The sequence below is a fragment of the Trachinotus anak genome, unplaced genomic scaffold (genome assembly GCF_046630095.1).
Source record: "Trachinotus anak isolate AG129_WGS33_773 ecotype Australia unplaced genomic scaffold, CSIRO_AGI_Tana_v1 ptg000005l, whole genome shotgun sequence".
NCBI classification, from domain to species: Eukaryota; Metazoa; Chordata; class Actinopteri; order Carangiformes; family Carangidae; genus Trachinotus; species Trachinotus anak.
In genome coordinates, this window is record NW_027273856.1 from 26,891,243 (window position 1) to 26,910,000 (window position 18,758).

The 18,758-nt window shown below is 40.5% G+C and overlaps 2 protein-coding genes across 4 annotated transcripts; both read left to right on the forward strand.

The window, feature by feature from the left end:
• The first annotated feature begins 126 nt into the window (after window positions 1-126).
• Window positions 127-2,455, forward strand: erh (ERH mRNA splicing and mitosis factor). The gene is made up of 4 exons (XM_071479436.1): window positions 127-285; window positions 726-813; window positions 1,449-1,569; window positions 1,676-2,455. Exons 1-4 carry the CDS (start codon window positions 283-285, stop codon window positions 1,776-1,778), a joined length of 315 nt encoding a protein of 104 aa, XP_071335537.1. The 5' UTR covers window positions 127-282; the 3' UTR covers window positions 1,779-2,455.
• A 191-nt stretch (window positions 2,456-2,646) lies between these two features.
• smek1 (SMEK homolog 1, suppressor of mek1 (Dictyostelium)) lies at window positions 2,647-15,493 on the forward strand. Of its 3 annotated transcripts, none has more exons than XM_071479421.1 (16): window positions 2,647-3,831; window positions 4,068-4,123; window positions 4,218-4,316; window positions 4,463-5,080; window positions 6,136-6,213; window positions 6,308-6,424; window positions 8,384-8,500; window positions 8,721-8,852; window positions 9,344-9,446; window positions 9,575-9,733; window positions 9,884-10,053; window positions 10,873-11,015; window positions 12,196-12,386; window positions 12,931-13,026; window positions 13,327-13,538; window positions 14,324-15,493. In XM_071479421.1, the coding sequence occupies exons 1-16, from the start codon at window positions 3,690-3,692 to the stop codon at window positions 14,444-14,446; spliced, it is 2,556 nt and encodes an 851-aa protein (XP_071335522.1). In that variant the 5' UTR covers window positions 2,647-3,689; the 3' UTR covers window positions 14,447-15,493. The 3 variants fall into 3 exon arrangements, with proteins under 3 accessions (XP_071335522.1, XP_071335523.1, XP_071335524.1); XM_071479422.1 differs by having other exon boundaries at window positions 10,876-11,015; XM_071479423.1 differs by lacking the exon at window positions 12,931-13,026 and having other exon boundaries at window positions 2,650-3,831.
• Window positions 15,494-18,758: the final 3,265 nt, after the last annotated feature.

Genomic DNA, 18,758 nt, shown 5'->3' on the forward strand with positions numbered 1-18,758 from the left:
AGTAAGTAAAGAATATTGATACCTTTTCCACCACAGACAAAATGTTTCTAGACACATCACAAAATGACTGATCTTGCAGTTTTCATGTCAGACGATTATTTTGAAACAAAACCTTTATTTTGAAGGCACTGCACCTTACAACCGGAAAAAGAATTATTTCATTTCCCCTGAATATTTTCGCTCAAATAGCTCCATCGCACGGGGATTGAGAAGCTATAAACAACGGTTTTTTGCAGTTTTGCATCCCCACTTAGTATACAGGGGTCTGTGATCAGCACAAACATGGTAAGCTTGTGTCGTTTTACGTTAAAAGAGGGAAAAACTCTGAGTATTACTCACAGTAGCTCTTGTTAATCCATCACAGCTAAGCTAACAGGCGCCGAGGCTAACGTTTACTACTCTGTCAAACATGTATTTGTCCCATTTGTTTTCTTGCTGTAAATTCATAGTTTCAACCTTGGGTCTGAATTAACTCATCTCTGTCTGATAAACCCAAACATCTGTGGGGTGTTTTCTGAAACATTAACGTTAGAGTGAGAGATCTGTTGCTAAGTTAACAGCGTTTATCTCCTGGTGGAAAATCTCAGGGGAGAAGGTTACTCAGAGTGCTTATTGTCTCTGAGACACAATAACATCACATCGACAACATCGCTCAGGTGTTTGATGTGACAAAAAAAAGAACTTGCATTATTGTGTGTATTAAATGTTATTAATCATTTTTACAGTCGCACACAATTTTGCTTGTCCAACCGACCAAGAGACCTGAGGGCCGCACATACGCTGACTATGAGTCAGTGAATGAATGTATGGAAGGTGAGTCTGGAGCTGTAGTAGTTTTCATTAACAAGTCATGGTGCTGTTTTGCCATTACATTTGGTGTAATGAATGTAGGCTAAAACCATATTATTTATTATTTTATTTAGTTATTATCACATATATTTTTATATGTTGTTTCGCTCTGAACATACTTAAGATTTTAAACATAGTAATAATATTCTGTGAGTGCATGTGTAAATATAAATGTATATATAAATGCCTGTTAATACTCTTGTGTAAAAAGATGCGTGTTTTATGTTTATGTTGTATTCTTAGTTGTTGAATGGTAAGTATATACACACATGAATTGAACCTATGATTTTTCAACTGCATGCTAGTCTGAAACTACAGAGTACCACTGAACAAAAATTGTCGATTTTCAAGATTTATCAATTGACTTATCAATTGACTTTTATCATTTTATCCCCCTTATCAACCATTTGTTATTTCTCCAGTATCTCTCACTTTTTAGTGAAATCTGTAGTCTCCCCAATTAACCTTGTTATATTGATGTGAAAGCTGCAGTATACTCTAAATTAAATGCATTGTTACCCGTAATGTTAGCTATTTCCTTTTGACACTGTAGGAAATTGTTTTGCTTCTGTTTAGCATGTTCTACACATCTCTTCCAGGTGTTTGCAAAATGTATGAAGAGCATCTGAAGAGGATGAATCCAAACAGTCCCTCCATCACTTATGACATTAGTCAGTTGTTTGACTTTATTGATGACTTGGCCGATCTTAGCTGTCTTGTGTAAGTATGAGCTGGCTGGTGAACCAGTTATTTGAAAAAAAAAAATCATCCTTGCTTTTGGTTTGTTGATCACTTCAAGTAAAAGTGTCATTTTCATGTTAAACAGGTACAGAGCTGACACCCAGACATACCAACCATACAACAAAGACTGGATCAAGGAGAAGATATATGTCCTGCTTCGGCGTCAGGCTCAGCAGGCAACAAAGTAAAGGCATCAGTGACAGGTTGTCCTGCTACACATGCCTGGAAAGAGTTTACACTGCACTACATTTCCACAGCATCTTATAGATCTGTGTATATGGACAACATTGTCAGGTTGATGAGGGGTGGGTTTTCACATTATACTATACATTGGGAAAGGAGGGGGTTTGAAAAATGGGGCAAAGTCAGACATCTTGGGCTTTATATTGCAATGGATTTGTGCTTGGCTTTATGCATATATTTGTGACATCATGAGGAGAGAAGGATTCGTTGCTGCAAGGACTAACTTATTGACTGAGAGGGATCCATGGTTCATACAAACACTTTTTGTCAATTTTTTAGTAGTGTGCTTTCAGTTTCCCTAAAAGTTATGTGACATGTTTTTTTTTTTTTTGTTTGTTTGGTTTTTTTTTTATACCTTAACTGGGCAGTTGGATTTTGAATGCAGGTGATTTATTTTTGACTGAGTAAATATCTGCTGACTGACTCTCCCATTAATTTAACTGATCCCAGAAGATTTCTTTTCCATATTTCATCTGTTATTATTAGTATTATTGTTACTGTAGCCTACTATCATGCTGTAAGATGCTGTTATTGTGAACATTTTGTTTTGCATAGCATCTGATTTCATCTATCCCCGTTGTTGTTTTCTTTGGTTTAAACAAAATAAACAATCGTTTTCTGACTGGTCTCACTCTTTAATATATAACCTTACTACAATACATTTCCCTGTTAATTCAGGATAGAGAGTGGCTGGATGGTAGGTTTTATTGTGATTATCGGGCAGAGTAAAGCCGAGTTTTGCAGGACGAGCCATTTCTGCTTCCTACAATTGTTATGTTACTGTGTCTTTAAATGTGGCGGGCTGCCCTGTTGTTGCTGTGCTGGAAACCCCGTACTGACTCTGAAGGGACCCAAGATGGCTGAATACTCGCGGGGGGGGTAGTTAGCAATTATCAGAGCAAGACGTCGGGAATGAATGGCGAATAGCATTATAATGTGAAGTGTAACGTTGAAGTAATTACACGACTACAGTTTGTTGGTTTGCATAATTTTTGGGATGCATGAATACCAGTATGGAGAGAGTGGTCTCTCCGCGGCCCCGAGCCAGAACATGGCGGAACACTTGGGGCAGAAATAGCGGCTAACGCTAGCTAGCTAGCGTTTTATTCAGACATAAGTAGGAGGATTGATCCATGGTAAACACGGTGTTTGTGGTCCGCATGTGTGAAATAATGTTATCGATATACAGGTCTGGTCATTTTGCTTCAAACAGTTGTTTAACATTGGGTATGTGGAGCGTAGGCAGCTAGCGTACTAGCTAACTAGTTAACTCGTTAGGTTTGCTAGCTAACGTAACTGGCTAACGTTGCCCACAAGCGTACAGACTGTACTAATAAACAGGCAGAGTGTTTTGGGAGCCATTGCTCGCAACAGCGGGGCTTACTCTGAATACTTCTCACTGAACTGTATGTTAGAAGTTTGTAATGTTTGTCAGCCCTTGTTTTGTCGATTAAAACTAAGCTAACGTCAATGCCCTCCGCACTGTAAATTAGTCTGTCGTTAGCTTGCTACAATGGTCTGTAAGCTGATTTTGTGTGGCGCGTTGCCTGTAACCCTGGCGAGATAAGTTTTGAGGCAGCTCGTCAAGATAATCAGATAGTGTAGTTGTAACTGTTGAATTGATCGGGGACTCTTCCAGGGGACTCGTCCAGGTGTTCCACTTTTAAGGTGCATCAAAGAAGTGTTAGCCCGGTTGACCCCTGGCACAAGTAAAGTCGGTACCGCATTGTAAAAGTGAACAGGTGTGAAAAGTGAACTGAAGTTGTGGCGTTACTGGGTGAAGCATATACCCTCTAAAAGCCAAGAAGGTCCGGAGGGGGGGGGGTGGGGTGGGGTGGGTACAATCACCTGCCAGGATGACGGACACTCGTCGACGAGTCAAAGTCTATACCCTCAATGAGGATAGACAGTGGGATGACCGTGGGACCGGGCACGTCTCCTCTGCCTATGTTGAGCGATTGCGAGGCACATCTCTACTGGTGCGAGCGGAGAGCGATGGTAAGTGAACAGTCCAGGGCAAGAAGAATGGCATATGCCAATTACGGGATTGCTTGTAGTGTATTGACCACCGCTGTTGCTACTCTGTGGTTATTATATGTCAACAGTCCCCTCCACACGGATTAATTTAATTAGCTGGAACCATTCATGTCTATGCAGGGAATACCCTAACCTAGGGTCCTCTTTTAAGCCCCGTTGACAACACTTAAGGGCTACCTTTGTTTTTAACCTGACAGGTTCCTTACTGCTGGAGTCCAAAATCAACCCAAACACAGCCTACCAGAAACAGCAGGTCAGTACATAGTGTGGTGCTGTATACTGATGTAGAATATGGATTTCCCTTCTCAGTGTACTGATTAATTTGGTTTTGTTTTTCTTTGCAAAAGGATACATTGATAGTATGGTCAGAGGCTGAAAATTATGATCTGGCACTCAGCTTCCAAGAGAAGGCTGGCTGTGATGAAATTTGGGAGAAAATATGCCAGGTAACTGCGCTTCTCTCTGTGTGGGTGTGTGTTTGTCTCCTCCATCTGTGTATGCATTTAATATTAAATGTGTTTGGGTGTTTCTGTTGATAGTCTCTGTAGCTAGTTATGTCCCGCGTTACTCATATGTTTGTTTCATTGTTAAGGTCCAGGGGAAGGATCCATCAGTGGACATCACCCAGGATGTGGTGGACGAGTCTGAGGAAGAACGCTTTGATGACATGTCATCGCCAGGTCTGGAGTTACCACCGTGTGAACTGAACCGCTTGGAGGACCTGGCTGAGCTGGTTGCCTCCTCACTCCCATCGCCACTGCGGCGTGAGAAACTGGCACTGGCTGTGGAGAACGAGGGCTACATTCGCAAGCTCCTGGAACTATTCCGTGTGTGTGAGGATTTGGAGAACCGAGAGGGACTGCACCACCTGTACGAAATCATCAAAGGCATCTTTCTGCTTAATCGTACTGCACTCTTTGAGGTTATGTTCTCTGATGAGTGTATCATGGACGTCATTGGTTGTCTGGAGTTTGACCCAGCACTCCCGCAGCCACGGCGGCATCGAGAGTTTCTCACTAAGACAGCCCGCTTTAAGGAGGTGATCCCCATCTCTGATCCTGAACTGCGTCAGAAAATACACCAGACATATCGGGTGCAGTATATTCAGGACATGGTGCTGCCCACTCCCTCTGTTTTTGAGGAAAACATGCTGTCCACCCTGCACTCCTTCATCTTCTTCAACAAGGTGGAGATTGTGGGCATGCTACAGGTGAGATAGGCAGACATTATATGCATTGCCAGTGAAAGGTATTTGTTATTGTTTTTTAAATAAATATTTTAAAAAATAATAATATTGTATTTTGAATAAGATGTGTGTATGCATCACAGTTTCACTTAAAAGTTTTTTACTCACAGCAAACACTAGTCATACAAATTTATGACAAACAAACTTTACAAACAGACAACCCTGTCATAACATCAAAATGCACCCATAAGAGAATATTTTGGAAAACAGTGTTTATGCAGTGAGAACTGGAAATTACAGTAATTGTAGGATTGTACAAAGGTTTTATTTTTGGCTGATTATGCTTTACCCAGTCTGACTTTGTCTGCTAGTCTTTTATGGTCATGTGACCTTTGTGTTTTTGTACTGTGTCAACTCAGCAGTGTTTATGTATGGCTGTCTCCATAGAGATGGGGAAGTGTTGTGTAAATCAGTTATGCTGTGCTAGAGGAAAACTGAAACTGGCACGCTGTTGACTCTGGTACACTGTGCCATGAGGAGTTGTGAAGTCAAACACCACTGATGCAGACTCTTTCTTCCTTGCTTACCAAGAGGCAGTTTTGTCAAGCCAAAACTAACCAAGTGTTTTATTCATTTCAAGTAGCACTTGAGATACTGTATCGTAGATATCACAGAGTGAAACTCAGTTTTTAGTGTAAAGCTCTCTAATGCACGTAATGCATCAAACTTTTTATATAAAGCAGATTTTCTTAATGTAAACTGCACTAGTTCAAAATGAGTGTAAATAAAATGTTTTATTTCTGATTGTGAATGTAACAGTGAAGAGGTGTTTATAATTATGTCACATAACTCCTTTAAAGTCAACAATTTGTGAATATGGTGATAATATGCTATTTTGCTTTCTGGTTATTTGTGTCTGTATGAGTTGTACAACTGTGTTATAATAGATGTGGTTGAGTGCACAATTGTGCTGTGCACTCACTGCACTGGTCAGGGTTGATTTATTTATTTTACATCCTGATTTGTGGACTCTATGTGATACTCATACCTTCTCATCTCCCCTTCCCTTTTGATGTCAGGATGATGAGAAATTCCTGACAGACCTCTTTGCACAGCTAACAGATGAGGCTACTGATGATGACAAAAGACACGAACTGGTATGCCAGACCTTCATCACAGATTATTTGTCAGTTTGCTCTTTTTTCTTATTGTTCCTTGTATCATGGAGCCATATTTGTTTCTGTCCTATAGGTGAACTTCCTAAAGGAATTCTGTGCATTCTCACAAACGTTACAACCTCAAAACAGAGACGCCTTCTTCAAGACATTGTCAAACATGGGCATTTTACCTGCACTAGAGGTCATACTGGTGAGTGGAGCAACCTTAACATACATTGGAATTAAGTTTGTGAGCTTGGTCACATATATGAGCGATTTGGCTTTTGATGTTGTTAGCTTTGACAGTGTGGCTAGCCTTTTTTGCATTAGGATAATGGAATGTGCCTTGATAAATTCAAAGTTCAAGTTAAGTAACATACTCCCAAAAGAAAAATATAAAGCACAACGGGAACAAGCCAGAATCATCAGTGAATGATATTAGGTTGTTGGCAGTATGTTGTCAAAATGTTACATTTATTCCATATGAGCTATTCTGTTCCCAGTGATTTTGCACAACACAAAAACGCTGTGTTGAAAAAGCAGAATCCCTGTGGCACTCTATTGCACTGTGTTGGGACTGAGGAGGTTTATGATTTGCATTTTTTTATGTGAAGCTCTTGTTCAAGTGAATGACATTAAAAAGTTTTAGTCTCCACTTTAAGGATATTTCTAGACTTGCTCTAGATCAGCTCCTCATTTGGACCATGACACAGCATTTTTCCTTAACAAGTTAAACCAACTTGTACTGCAACAAAACAAAAGAAAAATGGGTTTTGTGTGTATAGGGTCTTAGGCTTGTCATATAGTGAGCATACTTACACCCTTTTACACCAAAATTAGCAAGTATAAGCGTGTTTTTGAAATGTGGGTAAACCAGCTAATAAAGGCCGATTGACCCTTCTTCCACTGCCAGTCGAGTTTGCCTTTCTGTCCGGACTGAGGACACACATGCACACGCAAATGCTGGCTGCGTGCACACTGGTAAAATGGATCTGTCATGACTTGTCCATGAGATGGTCCTGTAAAAATGTCGGAGCCTCCATGTGACACGCTTTGATTGGTGATTGTGTGTTTTTAAAAGTTATTTTGGGGATGCGCTCACTCTTTGAACCTTAAGCAAAATGTAGCTACGGTTTTGTGGTTGTGTTAACATCAATACTGATCGAAGCTGATAAATACCCATGTCTACTGCAGAGTTCTCTGCTGGTTTTGGCTTGTATTACAGCTGAGTTCTCCTCCCAAGTCTTGTCATACAGTTAATGAACTTGCTCATCTAATCATATCTGGTTGTATTATCTGTTAGGAGAGTATGCTTTTAGGTCATCTCGTGGCTAGACTGAGATCCTGTCTCATATAAATACATTCAGAAGTAATCAGGTCATATTTCTTATCAGTTATGTGTTGATGTTAATCTCAATCAAAGATAATTTATTTTACTGATTGGTTTGATCACAGAACAGCAGTGTTCACTCTCAAATATCAAGTGTGGACAAATTGTGTCAACACAAAGAGGGTGGACTTAATTTGCAGCTGATTCTTTTCTTATTAAAGAAGAACAACTTATTAAAACACCCAAACATTTCAAGCACATTGTAACTGTCACAGTGCTTCTTGAACAGTTTTTGTGTTTTTTGTTTTGACATCTTCAGTCCCAATTTTTCTTGTTAGGTTGACTGTTACTTTGCTTTTACACACCAGTCACTACAGAAGCCAAATACACTTTGTTCTCACACGAAATGAGCTAGCAGCTTTCCCTGTATCAAGCCAGCCTTTGAGTATACAATTGGTTGTGCTATTTTTTTATACCCTGCAGTAAACTCCATTCAAACAATCCTGTTTGATTAAATTTTGTCAATTCATACCATTTGCAAAACATCTAAATAAATGCAGAGGAAAACTGAAATAGTGAGTAGAGTGAGTAGTGCATACTTCTTACATGTAACACATGTACACCTTTGATCATTGAGACATTTGGAGGGGTAATACCCTGTTTCCTCCTCCTTCTTGTCAAGATACACCCTTAGAAATAAACGGGAGAAAGGACAAAAATAATCTGAGAGTGAAACAAACTGCTGCGGGGTCTTTTATGACTATCAATTTTGTTTCTATTTTGTTTTTAAGACATGACTTTCTTGTCCACTGACAAATATAATGTATGTTCATGGAACAGGGAATGGATGATGTTCAGGTGCGTGGGGCAGCCACAGATATCTTCTCTTATCTGGTGGAGTATAACCCCTCCATGGTACGAGAGTTTGTCATGCAGGAGTCTCAGCAGAATGATGATGTAAGTATCTGAACAAAATCAGACAGGCAACTTTTCTGAATAACAGCAAAGCTTCATAAATACCAGTTACAAAACAACTGGAGACATATTCCTATTTTAGCACATTGTTTCCATGCATCCAATATATCTGTTTTTAATTATGTGAGCATTACATGCATCTGTGACACAGGTGGATGTAAACAGCTGTTCTGTTACTAATGATCACTTGTTGCCCTACCAGGACATCCTCCTGATCAACCTGATCATAGAACACATGATCTGTGATACAGACCCAGAACTAGGTGGGGCAGTGCAGCTGATGGGCCTCCTACGGACACTGGTGGACCCGGAGAACATGCTGGCTACTGCAAATGTGAGTTTGCACATTACTCCTGTATGCATCAGTTTATACTGACAATGACTTGAAAGCTAGCCCGAGCAGAGTACCTGATAGTGTAGATCCAGTGGATGCATTGCCTGCTTAATTGAGATCAGTCAAATGGTTTCAAGCAAAAACCCTTGTATAGTCCCATAGTTTCATTATCAAAGAAGCAAGAGTGAAGACCAGGAGGCAGTGAGCTCATCATTCTGTAGCCAAGAGCTTGGCAGCAGTAGTTAGATACAGATACAGCAGTCATAACAAGGGAGAAAAAAAAAATATCCATACCGGCATTGCTGGATCTTTCTGCTAATCCAGTTACTCATTACCTGAAAAGAGTAGCACCAGTGCCAGAAATGTAACAGGTTAGGCTGGAGATCTGCACCATTGTTTTTCCAGCATTGGAAACTGCAATTCATTGCTGTACATATGAAAGTTATTAAAGCTATTCAGCACATATGTGTTCTTTCTTTTCTTTTTTCCAGAAAACAGAAAAGACAGAGTTCCTGAGTTTCTTCTACAAGCATTGTATGCATGTCCTCTCAGCTCCACTGCTGGCCAACACCACAGAGGAAAAACCTAGCAAAGGTACTGAATGTCTGCGAGGTGTGGGGGTACATGTGGGCAGGGTTTTTTTTTTTTTTTTTTTTTTTTTTGTTTTTTTAAAAACATAATTTTGTCAACAACTATTTTGTTTTGTTTGTTTCTTCGTTTAGATGATTTTCAAACATCCCAGTTGCTGGCCTTGATTTTGGAGCTGCTGACGTTTTGTGTTGAGCACCACACCTATCACATCAAGAACTATATCATTAACAAGGACATTCTCAGGAGGGTACTGGTGCTCACTGCCTCACAGCACGCATTCCTGGCACTATGTGAGTCCAATATAACCACAACTACATATTCAAGTCTTGGTACCTGCTAACTCCGACAGATTTAGCATCATTTCACTTTTAAAACTGTGTGTGTAACATAAATGAAGGAGTTTGGAGTCCAATAATTGATCTTTATGTCTGTGTGCCCAGGTGCGCTGCGCTTCATGCGGAGGATCATCGGTCTGAAGGATGAATTCTACAATCGCTACATCATGAGAAACTTCCTCTTTGAGCCTGTCATTAAGGCCTTTCTCAACAACGGCTCACGCTACAATCTCATGAACTCAGCCATCATTGAGATGTTTGAATATGTCCGTGTGGTGAGTATTGCCTAAATCTCTGTGCCTCTTTTGTGCTTTAATGTCATGTTTAATCCTCTTCTTGAACATTTAGTTGTGATGACAAATTTTAAATTTTCCCACAAGTTGTTTTGCCCAGATTTTGTAACAATTAACATGGAGATTGTGCCCAAATTTTTATTTGAATAGATCAAGAAAACTTAATAGAAGACATTATAGAAAATGTTATGAAGGCATCAGAATGGGAACATTGTTTATTGTCATCAACAGTTGAATGACTGAATTAGTTAAACAACAGAGCCACAGAAGGTTGCAGTTGCATCAGGCTCTAGCCTCCTTGTGCCTGCTTTGCTTGGTTTAGGAAGTTGGAGGAACATAATTAATCAATTCTGCCATTATTGTTTTATGTTGTTGATTGTCTTGTCAAACTGCTGAAAACTGTTTAAAAGCAGTCATGCCTTACAGTGTCACAGATATTATATGACCCAGCACAGTGTCTATACTGGTTTACTGATTACACAATTGACAGAATATGTGTTTATTCCTCTTATTCAGTTGTCTTATGTTATTTTTATCTTAAGTGATAAGATGAACTGATTATGAGCCAGCCAAGAAACTATTAGGTATATAATAGATATGCAATATTTTATTGATTCTTTATAACTTGTTCGGTGTGATCTCCCCTCTCTCTTTCTCTCCCTTGCTCATTTTCTCCATGCCTCATTCCTCTTCTGCCCGAAACCCTAAACTGCCTGCCACCTTCCATTTCCATACTTTTCCCTCATTGTCCCGTCCTTCTGGGTCTCTACACTTCCCTCTCTCTCCTCCCATTGCTCCCAGGAGGATGTGAAGTCTCTCACAGCTCATATAGTAGAGAACTACTGGAAGGCTCTGGAAGATGTGGACTATGTGCAGACATTCAAGGGCCTAAAACTGCGGTATGAACAGCAGCGAGAGAGGCAAGACAACCCCAAACTGGATAGGTGAGAAAGCCAAGGCTGCAATACTATTACTGCTCTTACACTGTCATTGTCAATGATGATTTAATGAGTGTGGCAATCCTTTGTCTTTTATGTCTCTCAGAGTAAATGAAAATAAAAATATATATGTGAGTCAATTGTCTTCTGACACTGTCATTTTTTTTTTTTCAAACAATGTATAGTGTTTTAGATAGTGTGTATTTCCTTGTATCATCTTTTGAAATTCAGCCAGTACACTTTCCCTGCACTGACTGTAAAGAAAAAAAAAACAAATGTTGTGCTACAGGTTTCCCAGCCAAACACAGTGAGTGCTGTGACCAGTAACTGCTTTGATTGAGCAACAGTTCGTACTTATCCATGACATTGACTGAAGTACACAGTGAAATTAGAAAGTGAAACTGTGCAGAGTGCGTCATAAAAGACCGTTATTATGTTTGCGCAACTTCAACCCAGCATACCTACAAACACCAACTGGTGTTTACTTTTTTAAATCTTTGATTGTTTTAAAATTTTCTTATTCTTCTGCTTTTCTCAGGAACAGATCACATTCATCTTGATTGTGTCACACTTTTTCATACAAACATGGTGCAAAGGACTTTGTACCAGTTTTTTTTGTTGATCACTTGAGCATTTCATGTTGAAATACCCACAGCGGTATTATATTGTACCTCTGTGTTCGGTTACGGTACATAAGGCAATAGTGAGATCAGACTCAGTGTGTGTAGATTACATAATGTACATGTGCACTGAAGAAAAGCAAAGATCAAGAATCATGACTCCACCTGTAAGTTATGTAATACACAAGATTATTTTACAAAGACTAAATAACATGACCGAAACAATAGTCGCTTTGCATAATGTTACAATAAATTATGGTAATGCACCACTTTAAATGAAAGCCAGATTATTTTATTCTTAATCCCACATTTGACAATTTCCACTTTATTTCTATAGATATTGGTTAAGAGCTTGCCCAAGTCATAGTTGCTTTCCAAGATGGGAGACTTGCTAACAGAATTGACTGGGCAATACTGAATGAAGTGGTATGAATTTAGAGTTGTCATTCAAGTTATTAAGTGCAAAGAGGAAAGATGGTTTAAGAAATGCACCCTTTGTAAATGTTATGTATGAATATATGAGTATTTTTGATTTTAACTACTAAGGTGTGCATTATCTCCTGCAGCATGCGCTCCATCCTGAGGAACCATCGCTTCCGTCGTGACGCACGGACACTGGAGGATGAAGAGGAGATGTGGTTCAATACAGATGAGGATGACCTTGAGGATGGTGAGGCAGTGGTTCCTCCCTCTGACAAGATGAAGAGTGAGGAAGACCTCATGGAACCTATAAGCAAGTTCATGGAGAGAAAGAAGTGTACGTATTGCAAAGCAGTGTTTTCCATTCTTTGTAAATATTTTTGGGTGAAACTGGCTGGAGAGAATCACATGTTGTAGTTACAGTGGTTATTGGAAGACAGGATTTGGATGGATGTGAGCTTGCACCATTGTGAAGATCGTATTAATAAAAGATAATGGAAAGGATGGCACTTCTTCGAAAAGAACTGAGAGCAGAATACTATAAGAGTTCTTATCTTTGCTGTTACATGTTTGCATTGTGATTCAGTTGGGAAGGAGACCAAGTGAGTTAGGACGATAAGAATAAAGCCAGGCTCTAACGATTGGAGAATACAAAATAAATTTTGTCACATTCCAGTTAAAACGGCAGATATGTAACCAAAACAACATTGTGATTAGGTTTCCTTAAAGTGCCACATTGCTGGCAGAAAACTTTGAAATGTTCATAGAGCTTTATATACCGGGCCCTCATTTACAATTAGTCAATATGCCATTTTAAGTTATAAATGTTTTATATTTTATCTGCTAGATGTTTTCTGAAGTTCCCTCTCGTGCTGCTTTAGGTGCAGTCATGATAATCGACCATTACATATGGTCACTGCAGTTTTCTGCACAGTGGACTTTGCTCCCCCATTTACATGAAAAGTGCATAAACCCAGGTACTCAAGATGTTTGTCTGCATTTTAGACAAGTGTGTATTGACTTGATTCAACATGGCTATACCTAAAGACGCTGAGTTGCTCAGAAATGGTTACATGGTTGCAATGCAGGTTAAACACTTCAAAATAATTTTAGTGTTTTTCTGGAAATAGTTAGTTCTTGTTGGGTTCAACACAAGCAATCAAAGGGTAATCTGTTTTGTAAAAGTGTGTTGTGGTTACAGAAGGTAAATTTTGTTGCTTCTAGAAAGGGTAAAGAACTTCAATGGCGAGAATGACCATTTCCCTCTCTACCCCCAGTGAAAGATACAGAGGACAAAGAAGTACTGGGGAAGTCCAGCTTGTCAGGCAGACAGAACCCCAGCTTCAAACTCTCCTTTTCTGGCTCTACTAAAACCAGTCTATCCAGCCCCCCATCATCTGCCTCATTGAACCCAGGTTCTCCGGGATCACCAGGGTCTCCAGGCTCAGGGGCACGTAGCTCACCCTCCACCACAACTGTAACCACAAAGGTACATGTCAGCATGTTCATTGTAAAGGTGTAGGTCTGTGAAGAAAATTCACTCATCTGCAGAGTAACTGTCCTGTTCAATAAGAGACAAAGGCAGAAGACAAACATGATTTAGTACAGTGTTCTTGGAAGGATGAATTTTGTGAAAGTTGAGCCTTAACTATGAACTTAACACATTAGCTGTCAATTTTCACACACCTCCCACAGTGCTTGTTGTGCGTTAGAGAGAATGGTCATCGAGACCAGTGTGCCATTGGACTGTACAGATTTTGTACTTGTTGGCTTTATTTAAACAAGGGGAAAAACATAAGGAGAGACAGTAAGAATGGCACATGAAGGAAGCCACAAGGTTTACAGGTCAAGTGCATTTACAAAAGATTTCAACATCATCAGGAAAATTAACATAATGAGATCCATGAGAATACAGACACAGTTGGGACAGTTGGTTTGGCACTAACAAGATTTTTTTCATTTTGAAACTTTTCCCATAATTGATTCTGGAGAGATGAGTTGAAAAGTTAGGAGGAGACATTGAAGCTTATCTTTAAAACATAACAGGACTAATGACAGACTGGTTATTTACATTAGCGTCTTGTACATCCTAGCTAGCCACAGACGAATTTTACCAGGTGACTTGTAGTATTTTTATATATATATATATATATATATATATATACACACACACACACACACACGCACACACATATAGTATCTCGGGTTTCAGCTTTATTTAGATGACTAATTGACCAGGATGACTGGATTTACTATGTGTCTGTTCTTCTTTAGGGAGGTTTAGTGGGACTGGTGGACTATCCTGATGATGACGATGAGGAGGAAGAAGAGGAGGAGGATGGGGAGAGTAAAGAGGACCCTTTGCCACCTTCAAAGAAGTCCAAACTGAGCTCCTAAAGAAGCATCACTGTCTCAGTTTGTGCTCAGCTCAGACAGTTTCAGTGCTTAGACTTAACACAGGAATGATCAAACTTGTAAACAAATTGAATGAATGAAAGCCACCCCTCTCTTGTCAGTGGGTGGCCTAAGAGGAGCAGACTGTAAACAGATTTGCAGCCTCCTCAGACTAGCCCAGACTCGTTCATACAAGTGCCAATCAGGAGACCAGTAGTGGAAAACGTCTGAAAAGTGGAACAGACGAGTGAAAGTTGGGGGGAAAAGATCGCACTCAAGAGATCTTCAGTGGACTTGGATGGTATGAAACAAGTTGGAGTTTGGTAATTTCGCAACTGGAGGAAAAGACCACATACAAAAACACATGTACAAGCAGACTGAAATCCCAGAGAGCTTGCGGGCTCGGACCATAACCCACTGCCCCCCGCCCCCCCACTCAGGGAAGGACATCACAGCGGCCCACATGGGTCGGCCAATTCAGACCCAGAACCACAACTCGCACCCCACCCACCCCCCTCAGAATCCTTTCTACTTTTTTTCTCTGCTCTGTCTCCCTCTCTGTCTGTTGCTTTTGTCCCCTTTTTTTAAGTTAGTATATAGGACCAGACGGGAGGCAGCATGTGGCAAAGAGCTGTCCTTGTTGTCGTTTGATGATGTCATCAGTGTCGTCGTTCCTCAGCGGATGTTCTTTCTCTGACGAGAAAAAAGCCAGCAGTTTCTTCATTATTTTCTTTTTTTTCTCTATTTGTCTCAATCTTTCTCCTGTTTTTTGTAAATGACAACAAAAAAGACCTGCCTTTAAATGTTCAGGACGTTTTCAGTCACACTTGAACAGGTTTTTAAAGACCTCAGTAGGTGAGCTAGTTTTACCCTTTTTGCCCTTTGAAACTGCAGATTTTTTGGAGAATTTGTAATCCCGTCTTGATTAAAGATTGAGTGGAATTCTAGATGTGATGAATTTTGTCATATCTTCTCATTTTTTTCCTTTTACATGAGTGTACACTTAGTTGTTCAGAATATTTGGGACCATTAAAATGATCTTTGCTGTAAGATGTCCTACTACCCTTTGTCCTGATAACTCAAGTGTCTCCTTGCTGCACTATTATTGATCAGTTGGGGTTTCCTTTGCAACACAAAAAGTCGACCACAATCAGTCGTACATATGATGCCATGGGATTTAACATGGTTCTACAAACTATAAAGACACAAAACGTCATACCGTGAACGCTGGAAAACAGCCTGTAATTCCATTGTCAAACACTAAACATTTGAGTAGTGAATTTTAAATTTTTTTTTTTTTTTTTGGAATATTTTGCTCTCCTTGTTGGAACAATCTCAGGTTCTCTCTAGGATCAAGGAGTTTATGAATCCTTGCAGTGTTGTAAGCTACAAAGTATATAAATCAATATCTTTTACCAGGGTAAACATTTCTTTACTTTCATGCCTACCTCATTTGAAATTCTTCCTATTGTCAAAGGAAGGTCATTCACTGTATTTCAAACAGAAGATTTAGCATTTCATTTTGTGGGTTACAATCCACCAGGTGGCACCCTTAGTCCATGAAATAATTATTAAGCAGAGCACTTTGCCTGTCTTCATGGGTCACATCATCCTGACTTTGTAATTCTACGCTAACTGTGGATGCTCATAAAGGATATCACTGAAAATATTTTTTGAGCATTTGATGATATCTGTTGCCTATAGCACTGGTTTGGTGCTATCCTGACTGTACTCAGTTACTTTAGTTAGTTTAGTTCTTCATTAGCAAAGGCAGAAAGTCATCCTTCAATCAGTGGGTAGTTTGTAGGCAGACTAATCCTTTTGGCTTCACACTTTCCTGGGCATAAAGTGTTAAAAACTAGGTAATGCATATCACACCATCAGTATAAAATCAAATGTGATGTTCAGATTGAATATTAAACCAAAACCAAAGATTAGAAAAACAACTCTTCAAAGTGAGCCCAGTTGTGAGATTTGATGATCAGTAACAAGTTTAGATGTATTCATATGATTATGATTATTTTTACCCAGCGACATTCAGTAGTGTAGAAAAAAAGGTAGTGTTGACATACTTCTACAGTTCCATACTCCAATATCACAACTGGGCTGCAGCACTCTGGTAGATCTAAAAGTGTTTTTTTTTACAATGAGGGAAAATAGTTTATGAAAAATGTCAGCACCTCCCAGCTTATGTGGTCACCTCAGTGGGAGTTTGAGTACAACTCAAAAACAAACAGCATCGAGGCCACCAAGGAGTCACTGTGTTGTCCCTCCAAGTGCATTGTGGCTTTCAAACATTGCTTATTAATTAAAACCCAACAGAAGAGGATCACTCGGTGCTCAGCGTGCAACGAGAGCCGTCACACAACGCCTATTAAGGCTCCCATTCACATGAAAGCCATCTCCAGACAACGGCAGCTTTTCAAGAGCAGCCCTCCCTGCCAGCCTCCGTTTGCTCCTCAGCAGGAGTGTGGCAGAGTGTGTGTGTGTGTGTGTGTGTGTGTGTGTGTGTGATCTCCCTCTTTGCCACTGGAGAGGCCAGCCTGCTGCTGGTGCCAGCCACTGCTCCACCAGAATGCCGGCTCCACTTCCAGTGCCAAGGCGCAGTCACCCGGCTCTGCCCGCCTGTATGTCTGCCAGGCTGAAGAGTCCCCATCGGGGACACTTCTGTCCAGCTTCCTGCAGGGCCGATGAAAAGCCTCTTTGACAGCTCTCTTGATTGGCCCGGCTCCAAAAGCATCCAGTCTGCCAGATATCAACTTCCTCTGGATTGATCACATCAGTAGATATCTATACAAATACTAACATCCAAACAGCAGCATATGATGATGCGCTGCCTATAAGGTTATATTGTGTTGGGGCTAAGTTGTATGCATACTTTCATGAGAAACCACCATAATTGCACATTGCAAGCAGGAGCAAAACTAGGAATTATCCTGCCACCATCCTCCTCCAACACTGATTTAACTGAGACACACCTCCAAGGATTTCACAGACTCTGACAACACTGAGTGGTTTTGATCAGTAGTAACTTGTTCAAATGTGGTCTGGTGGGGACAATCTATTTCTAGGTTGCATAAAAAAAAAAAAATAATTGGGCACATTTTCTTGCAACATGAAGAAGTAAATTATACTTAATTGTTCTATCTATCTATCCATGCATCCATCCATCCATTGCAACTGCTCCATAAATTCACCCCTTAAACAGAAATGCAGTGATTTTTACACAAGTCCCTTTGTTTCTCTAGTATTACTCTTCCATCATACTGACTCAATAGAATAAAATAGAAAACAAAATGCTTTTGGATACTAACTAGGTATTCAGGTATGTTTTTTTTTTACTTTCCACATAAAGAGTGCTGCTTTGTAATTTAGAGTCTTTAATGTAGGATAGACACTGAGATCTTGATGAATCATTTTGTTTACAGTTCTTAAATCTCTGGACCCACCAGGCGAGTCAGGCTATAGGAGGCGGTAGAGACCACACGTCGTTAAAGATCCGCAGAAGATCAATAAGGAAGTAGAGAGCTCATTATCAGCTCGGTGGGTTTTACCTGACTGAGGTCATTTGTAAATGAAGGTTCAGGGTGCTCCCAAACTTTTGTTTGAGTAGTCCGGCTGATCAAAGTAGGAGTGAGAACTCAAAACAGTGATCTATTATTTTAATCCCATGTAATCCCGGTCACCAAACCAGGATATGAAATAGGAAAACCCAGGCGAGGTTGTCAAAACACCCGCACAAAGTCCACCTTCATGCCCCCGCACCACCCACCCACCGGGCCGGGCGTCGCGGCAGACAATGACCTGTGTTTCCCCGGCACAAAGTGCTCTCTGTGTCCGCCGGAGCTCCCCCGCTTTAATGGAGGTGATTGGCCGTGTTCAGCACAGCACGTCGGCCGCTGCGTGTGTGATTAATCACCGTGTTAAACGCTGGAGCCCAGCGCCCCTGAGGTGGAGAGGAGAGGGGGCGGCAGGCCGGCAGGGACCCCGGGCAGCCACGACGCCCCGGGTCAGCATCCGTCGGTAGCAAATGAAAGAGTGGAGAGAAGTCATCATCCGTCACATCTGGTTTACATTAAGGCAGAGGTGAGATACAGTCACGAACAGAAGTCCGCCATACTTTTCATGGGCTCTCCTTCCAGGCAGTCACTAGATTGATGGCTGACACATGAATTAAGTCAAGAGGTTAACCTGTAGAGTCCGAACTGAAATCCTCAAAGTCAATATATCCTGCGTCCGTGGATGTGAGCCCATGTTTCTACATGAAAGAGCCTCTCTCCAACCCCGATAGGCCTGTTTATTGGTTTAAAATTCA